The 9579-nt window shown below is 39.2% G+C and overlaps 1 protein-coding gene across 1 annotated transcript; it reads right to left on the bottom strand.

Annotated features, from left to right (window-relative positions):
• Positions 1 to 3412: 3412 nt before the first annotated feature.
• On the bottom strand, positions 3413 to 4246 carry ch25hl2 (cholesterol 25-hydroxylase like 2; the record flags this gene model as incomplete). The annotated part of the gene is made up of 1 exon (XM_080046582.1): positions 3413 to 4246. The coding sequence occupies one exon, from the start codon at positions 4244 to 4246 to the stop codon at positions 3413 to 3415; it is 834 nt and encodes a 277-aa protein (XP_079902708.1).
• Between the last annotated feature and the right edge of the window lie 5333 nt (positions 4247 to 9579).

The raw sequence follows: 9579 nt of genomic DNA, 5'->3' as shown, positions 1-9579 counted from the left end.
GTCACAGCAGTGAAACCTGTTGAAGTTGCTTAAGGTCCAAACAAGGTCACTTTTGGGTGTTATGTTGGTATGTCTATTCTCTTGAATTCCTTGCTTCTTCTCTGTCTAAACATCCTGGAAAAGTTATTTACATTGGAGTGGACTGTTGATCTGATCGGGTTAAAATGTTTTGCTTATACCATAGATTTGAATTTCTTATAAATTAAGCAGTGAGCGACATCTCCTATTTCTAATGATGACCTTATATAGGCAGATTACTAGTCTATACGCGATGCAAAAGTAGTACACACATTTCTTGTAGTACCTGCATGGTAAGTTGGAACCTTTTTCTACACAATGTAATCAATTTGTGTCTGCAGGGCTTTGCTATGACAACCTTGAGAGGCCAGGGTATGTTGGTATGACAACAATGGTAAGGCTGCATTCTGAAGAGTTCAATGCAACGCTTCAGTTTCAGTCTTCACTTTCTTCATCACTTCATCATTTCTTGTTTGTTTCACCCATGCAAAAAAAACTCAGTGTGAAACAGACATTTGGGATTTTTATCAGGACATGTCCAGGAAGTGACTCACGCTCAGTTTTTTTAATGGATTAAACAAATGAGATCTAATACGAATGTTAGTCAAATGTAGAAGTGCTGGTAGATAGTGTTAACTGAAGGTAGGGGCCATGCAAGCTTTTTCTCATCTTTATGCTACACTAGTCTCACCATCAGATAGCATATTTATCGCTTATAAATAAGAATGGTATAATCTAAATCACAAATAAGTATATAACACACCATGTTGAACAATTTCATTCAATGCAACTTTAATATTATGTGAAATTAATTTAACTTTTAATAGTTAAATATGTTAAGAAAAACACACAACTGTCACTGTGGTAAAAAGTGGTGTAACTTATGCAGTGGCACGCACACACACACACACACACACACACACACACGCATGGTTGGTGTTGCATATTTCCATATTACAACATGTATGGCATGTTTCCTTTAAAGTTCTCGTGAATTGCAAACCATTCCTGAAGCTGTAATAAGATTGCCACACACACACACACACACACACACACACACACACACACATACATACACAGAGATAAACTAATGAGTGTTTGCATTGACTACACCTGATACCTGATAGCAGCCGTTTGTGAAACGAGTTTGTTTATTGGTGGGAGATTGTAGAGAAATGCAGTTGTTAAAGTGAATGATTTAACCCTACCTACCTAAGTAGGAATGCATGCAAATGAGAGATTCATGCCATTACCATATGTGGGCATGCATTCATTTTTTTTCAATTCATACCTTCAATAATTCCATACTTTTATACACAGTCTATGATTCATACCAGTACTAAAGTAATCGTAACACAGAAACACACACAGACATACAGGTGTATGTGTCAATGGCGGTTGAGTGTCATGTTTCTAAATACCACCAACTGTTTTGGCAGCCAAACAGAAACTGGTCAAACCGGTTTGTGCCTTCCAGTGTAGTCACAACAAAGAAAGCGGAGACACACACACACACACACACACACACACACGCACGCACGCGCGCGCGCGCGCGCACACACACACACACACACACACACACACACACACACACACACACACACACACACACACACACACACACACACACACACACACACACACACACACACACACACACACACACAAATAGCAGGATCAGATAAACACCACAACACTATGACTCACATTTCCTGTGTGGTATCATAAGATATTCTACTACACAACCTGTCAAAGTGATATCTGTAGAAGCTGCTGTCTTTGCTGGCTGTGTTGTTGTGTCTGTAGATCTGCTGTTTTGAATTGTATGTGAAAGAAAGGCGCCCTCTGCTGGTTTGTTTGATGAAATGCAATTAATGACATTTAAAATCTAAATATGCTGTACATAGTACGTACAGCTATGGAACAAATATGGAGACCATTCCAAATTATTGATGTTTTTTGGTCTTAATTGTAATATGTATGTGTTTCAGTTTAATTCATATTTTTGTTTAATACCATAGATTTAAGTAGAAACATTGCCATTAAGAGCCATTGTATTAATATATGCACAGATGCAGATGTAAGAACAATTTAGAGTGGTCTCTTACATTGTTCAATAGCTGTATATTCTGTTTGAAGTTAGAAAGCTATCTGAAAAGTTACTGTTTCACTGTTGTTGTCTTATGTTTGGTTCCAAGTGTCTAAATTTAATTTTGTGAAAGAATTATTCAATACTAATAGCTAATTACATCTAGAGAAAATATGTTTTGTAAACTAACTGCAGGCTCTGCAGATAAAACAGTAAACAAATCCCCCTCTTCTGAAACTGCATACTGCACCTTTAATTAAGAAGTCTTCCAGTTAAGAGCGTTTGTTGTCTCAAAGAGAGGAGGGTGGATTAGTAATTCGCCCACGCATCAAACTGGGATGCAGCTAAAAAAGACTCCCATTCATGTGTGAGTGAGAGGGTCAGTGCTAAGGAGGGAGAATGGACAAGTAACCAATCTGACAGAACACACCGTCCGCAAATACCCCAACAAGATCTATTTAGACCAGAGGCATATTAAGAAATAACTATCAATTTCGTTTTATTGTCATAACTCAAAACAGCTTACACACAATGTCAACATGGAAAATGATTTGGAAATGCCTCACCAATATGACAATACACCAAATACATTTAATATGATTGTACATAAGACATAAAAGATCATTATACTTCAGGCGAGCCACTGGGAAAATACGCAAATAATTTCCATCTCTTTAAAAAACAGAAATAAGAGTTAAAACCTTTATTACTGTCCAAAGTTCTTACAGAACAGATTTTTTCGAATCAGCTATTTTTTATTTTATGAATCAGAAAAATACTACAACATAATGTATCATAAATCAGACAATTAACAAGATATGAACAACTCCTTCTGTTACAACCTTCAGAATAGCGCTAAGAATGATAATGGAAAGTTAAGTCGATGTAAGTGCTTTAATAAATAAAAACATAAATGTACAATTTGGACCTTTATGAAAGCAGGCATGTTATGGAAGCAAAATAGCAACAAAAATCTCAACATTAACCTGTGCTTGAAAAAACTATTTTCTTTCCTGTAGCAATCTCTCGTCTTAACAACTTACCGGACGGCCAAAAGATGTTAAATTGACAATCAAAACTCCTAAAACTTGACGAATATCCTTTTTAGAAGATGTTTCAAAAATGGTGACCACAATAATGATATAAAAAAGACAGGATAGGCAGAGAAGAGGGAATGATAAATAAGAGAGAGAGAGAGAGTGAGAGAGAGAAAAGACAAGTGCGCTTGAATGAGACCGGGCTTATACAAAAGTGTCGGTGGGTAAAAGAGTGTTGGAGTCAATGAGGAGATTAGCTCAAAGCTCTTCAGTCTTTTCTCCCTTTCATCTGGCCTGGCACTGTGGCGGAGGGAGTTGGCACGTCGTTGGTGCCCAAAAGCATGTCCCAGTGAGAGAAGAATGGGGCAAAGTTAGTGCCGGGACGCTGGTGGTGGGCGTCGTGCTTGGGCGCCCCACCCCACAGGCCAAAGGGCACCAGGTTATGAAGCGCCCATGGGAAGTCATATCCGCAATGGTCTTCGGTGGACACGTAGATGTTGAAAACCATAAAACCCCATGTTGTAAGGCAATGGCACTGCAGGAGGATCGGGTCGATTGTAGTCCAAAACCCCACGCTAAATAACTCCCAACCGGACAGATGCTGGGTGACTAGGCTAAACGGTTGGCTGTATTGGTGGTGCACGGAATGGAACGTGCGGTACAACCATGGAATCCGGTGGTGGAGAAGATGCCATAGGTAGTACTGAAAATCAAAGACGACCATGCAACCTAGAATGCCCAGAAAAAAGCCGGAGAAAGTGGGTGCCTCTCGGGGTAAAGGGGTGGACGGCCGCCACAGCCATTGAGCCAACGCAGAAGGGAAGATGTAGATGAGATGGTTGTAGGTTGTAACGCCCAGGGTGGTCCAAATGCTAGGCCAGGTGATGGGCTTGTCTGGGTGGAGTTTGTAGCGGTTGATGCAGGGCCAAGTGGGAGCCAGCAAGTCCAGCACGGTGAAAACACCAACGAGGAAGAAGTATGTGGAGACGGAAAGGACCACCGGAAACAGAGGGCTTCTGAGGAGATCGTAGTGGTTTTGGAGAAGGTAGTCCCATGCAGGCTGTAGGACCAGGCCCCCAGTTAAATTGGCCTCAACAGACATCCAGGGAAAAGGCTTAATTGTGAGTGGACTGCCTGCCATCCCTAATGCAGGGTTTTTATTCTTCCAAAAGAGGCAGGATTCTTGGACAGGAATTTATTTTCTCACAAGAGTTACGAAAGATCCAATCAGCTGCTCTGATAGGTTCAGAAAAACAGCAAATTGTGCCCGGGGCGATGTCGTGCCAAATTGGACTGGATGGACCGTCTTTTTAGCCTCTTATGTATGTTACAAGCCCCACCTCCCCCCTAACCCCCCTCCACACACACACCCCCTATGTGTTTTAAGAAAGAGGGCACTCAGTAAAAGGGCCCTTTTTTCATTCAGCACAAGGATGGCAGCAATGGGTATAGGAGTCGGGCCGCAACGGCTCTCATCTTCGACCCAAATCATGGAGAGAGAGAGCTTCCGTTTACGTGTGAATTTGCCGTTTATTACATAAGAAAAAGCCAGGTATTTTAGCGGTTAAGACAAACCAGATGTTCTATACTAATGGGAGTTATATATTCACTGCTGTACGTTAATAATCATCTTGTTAATGTTTCTGGTTATTGCCATCTCAGCTCATCAAAGACATGCAAACGCGCACGTACACACACACACACACACAAACACACACACACACACACACACACACACACACACACGCACGCGCATACACACACACACACACACACACACCCGTCCTCCCACGAGTTTGTACAGCTATACTTGTGAGGACCCTTATTCCTGCATTCCTTAGCTAGCCCCTTACCTTAACCCAAACCATCAAAACTAACCCACCCAGACCTGTAAAGACCTGTCCCCAAGTGACAACTGGCCAAAATGTCTTAACCTTCCAAAAATGTCCTCACTCTTAAGGTCTTAAACTCAAATTGTTCTCCCAGAAATAGTTGCACGCATGCACGCACACGCACACAGACACACACACATGCACACACACACACACACGCACGCACGCACGCACGCACGCACACACACACACACACACACACACACACACACACACACACACACACACACACACACAAGCCCTTAAGAGTAATTAATCATAGGAAAGCTTTCAAATGTGACATGAATTCAAAAGCACTTCCTTTCTGATGCTGGGTTGGCCTATTGTTCTGTTTGAATATGTTTACAGAATAATAATACAAATATTTTGTTGAAAACTAAACTGGAGCGGAGCAGTGACCACAGCGCTTGTTTCTATGGTGTGTGTCACAATCCTTTTGTAGAGAACGGATGTTTTGATACATTTCATGTGAAACCCCAATGATTTATAGTCAGATGTCACTGATATGCGACTTGACTTCAAACAGTCATAATATAACAGTTTAAACTAAATATATTGTTAAATTAATGCTGTTAGAAGTATCACATAAGACAGAATAATATTCATTATACGAAGGAAGAAATACCTTTGTTTGGATTGTGAAAGATTTTTTTTAATCACTTAAAAGTTAGCTAATCTAGTAAAATAACAAGAAAGATAACATGAAACTTAGACTGTATACTGTATAATGCATGGACAGCAAGCCCAAATAAGCAACTGCACTTTAGAAACAAGCACCAATAAAGCAGACTTGGAAACGCTGTTCAAAACCATGAGATGCTGTGTTGACTTTAAACATATCAGTGTCCAAAGTTTTTATAGATAAGATTTTGGATACAGCCTTTTTTCCATTTTATAAATGTAGAAAAATTCTATCTACAGTACTTGTCTTAAAATGCATTTTCGGCATGTTTTTATTAAAACGTTTAGAATATACAGACACAAACAGACAAGGTTTAGTAAAATCACCCAAATGTACATTTTGGACCTTTTATTAATAAGTGTATGAAAGAGGACATGGTATGGAAGCAAAATAACCAAACATCTAAAAATTGCTTGGTTAAAAAACTGCATTTTGCCTGCAAAATTATATTTTGGATTTGCTTTTCATTTCCCTAAGGCACACAGTCTGTTGCATTTTTCACATGAAACACTTTGTTACAGGAGTAGCCGTTTTGTTTGCAGTGTAAACAGAGTGGGTCCAATGCATGATAGGCCAGACATCATAGAGAGCAACGCAAGCTCACTGCAAAAAGAGATAGAACATTTGTTTAGGGCACACTGTCTGATACCACCGATCAACCAACAGAGGGCAGTAAAAATCTTCACCAAAGAATAACCCCGTGTTCCAATCCCCATACTTCCATACTATTTAGTATGACATTGCCAATGATAGAAGCATTTGAAATGCAGTATGCCAAAAATACCAGGATGCCATTATACATCCAATAGCATTTTGCAGTATGCTTTAGTATGTTGAATAGTAAAAAGAAAAAAGTATGGGATTTGGCCAGAGGTACAGTCCCAGATGACACCCTTCTATGGAAGAGTATTTGTGCCAAAGGTCGAAAAAAAAATAAGAGAAGTCTGTTAAAAAAAAAAGATTCTCGATATGTTGAGAATAAAGAGATAAATGTTGACCTTTTGAGACTACATCAAACTGCGCAGTAGTATGACTGCCTCAACAAAATGCCTCGTGTAGATGAATTGGTGAAGCTGTACTTCAGAATTGGCTTAAATAACAAAGATATCATTTCTCGTTTGGTTCATAAACACAGTGTAGATTTCAGTATGAGGACTTTGAAGAGATTGTACCGAAAACTGCGACTGTTTTGAATTTTTGAAAAATGACACTAGCTTGAAAGAGGTGACTTTATTTACCAAATTAAGACTTTCCAGATAGTGATGGTGAAACACATTTGTGGAAGTTCACTACATCACTACAATGCACCAATGGGTGTCTGAGGAGCCCATGACAAGGTGTGAGACTGTGTAGGGAGAGCGCACCCCCGGTAACCTCTGCTGCCACTGCACATCCAGACACGCTCCACTTGTTCTCTGTACTTCATTGACAGGTTTTGTTACTTAACACAATTATGATGGTTTTACACTTTGCTCATATGACCCAGCAGTGAACTCATACAGTACAGTGCATGGCTGTCATTTTACATACATTATTATTTTTTTTAATTTAACAAAATTATTAATATGCATTAATAAGCAGCATATCTTATTTAAAGGTGGAGTCAGTCATTCTGGAAGAAGAATGTTGTCAAAATCACTTGTTGTCAAAATCAGTGAATATCTCCTCACAGTTTGATACCTGTCGATACTAGAAAAAAAAATCTGTTGTTCGAATGTAAATGGATATCTAAACAAAGGGTATGTAAACAAAGGGGGCCAGCACAGCAAGCAACATGCCCATTAACAGAGCCTATAGAATCTGTATTTACACTGGATTTTTTCCAGCGTGCACACAGTACGGGCTGCTAGCAAATCGTGAGAAGAATATTCACTGATTTTGACTACAAATATTTTGACAACAAGCCTGCTCCAGAATAGCTGATTCCACCTTTAAGTTACAGCTCACAGCCATCCCTTCTCTTGTTTGGACTGAGGACTTGGAGTGAGCTTCAGAAAGTGAGAAATCCTCCGGCGGCTTTTCACACTGATCTGACAGGGTGAGAGCCACAGCTGATTACACCTTGGACTAGACTAGGCTGCTCATATTTACATTCATAACCACTATAAACCTCTTAATACAGGGTTTATAACACACAATAATGTATTTAGTACACATAGGGACATTTTGATTTTGTATTTGTGTGCATAAAAGGTTAATGAATGATTGACAAGTCATATGATACATAACTATACACACGAAGATTTGTACATGGCATTATTTAAAATAATTGTTAACTGCTTAATGCATGTGTGCAAATCATACACAGCTAGGCACCGTTTAAAACTGCTTGTGTGTTAACATTTCGTCAAGGCCCATTTTTGACCTTGGCAATAAAGGTATAAACATTTTTATGTTTGTATTTATGAATGAATGAATATCCTTTGTAATGAAACATAAGCAATATTAAACAAATATTCACATAAAATATGAAGACATATTTTAACATTGAAATTACCATAGTTTAAGTTATACTATGGTTGTCGACAGACATAATTAAACATATTTCTCATCATCACGTGTTATGTTGCGTTAATTAGCTATTTATTAAGTGTTTATTATAAACAAAATGAGGACTATTTACATTAATAATAATGTTTATAGAATACAAATAATGTATTATTTTTCTTTGATGGTGGTTTCTTCCAGTATTTTTATGCTTGTGATCTCTAGCGACTCCAGTCGGTGGTCCATCCATGTGTGTAAAATACTGTATTCAGAGTCAAGTAAAATTATCCCTGTCAGATGTTGGGATAAGCTTTGGAAGTATGAGAGGTTGATTAAAAGTCGCCAGTTTAAAAAGGGTAACTATTAACCAACAATTATGATGAGTGGCCGTTTCCATCATGAGAAGTTCAACTTTGGGACTTTGAGATATGGGCAGAAATACAGAGTAATCGAGGACAAAAAGGCAGTTTCATAAAAAGATTTTTTTCTCCGTGTGCAAAGGGCTGCTCTGGGCCTTGTGACCAAATGTTTTAACAACACCTTTCAAAGATATGAACTTATAGTCCAGGATTTAATTCATCTTAAGTAATCATTTATATTTTTGCAGAGAGACACATCAAAGCTGAGGTGAACACAGAGTGGAGGCTTGATCTCCTCCAGTCTTTGTCCAGACCTTCAAGATAGCAGAGAACCCGAGGGAACAACAATGATACATCATCTGTCATGTTGTGAGGCAAGGACTTTTTATATATATTATACAGTATGTGTGTGTGTGTGGACATCATCTATCTATCTATCTATCTATCTATCTATCTATCTATCTATCTATCTATCTATCTATCTATCTATCTATCTATCTATCTATCTATCTATCTATCTATCTATCTATCTATCTATCTATCTATCTATCTATCTATCTATCTATCTATCCATCCATCCATCCATCCATCCATCCATCCATCCATCCATCCATCCATCCATCCATCCATCCATCCATCCATCCATCCATCCATCCATCCATCCATCCATCCATCCATCCATCCATCCATCCATCCATCCATCCATCCATCCATCCATCCATCCATCCATCCATCCATCCATCCATCCATCCATCCATCCATCCATCCATCCATCCAATCAATGTGAGGCATATACCTGTGCTGTTGTATTTTCAATGAACTCGATGCACAACACTAACTGACTATCAGCAGCTGTGATTGGAAACTGTTTCATCAGCGTAACAAACGGAAACTTATTTCCTCGCTCCGCTAGTGGAAGGAAAAGTTGCCGTGGCACCTGTCCACTTACTGCCGTCCCTCAGGTGTTTGTTCTGTGGGTGACTGAACGCAATGTTACTCTCCAATGTCAGTTATG

The sequence above is a fragment of the Ammodytes marinus genome, assembly GCF_949987685.1.
Source record: "Ammodytes marinus genome assembly, chromosome: 18".
NCBI classification, from domain to species: Eukaryota; Metazoa; Chordata; class Actinopteri; order Uranoscopiformes; family Ammodytidae; genus Ammodytes; species Ammodytes marinus.
Note: the sequence above shows the minus strand (reverse complement) of the source record. Positions and strands in the feature narration are given on the sequence as shown.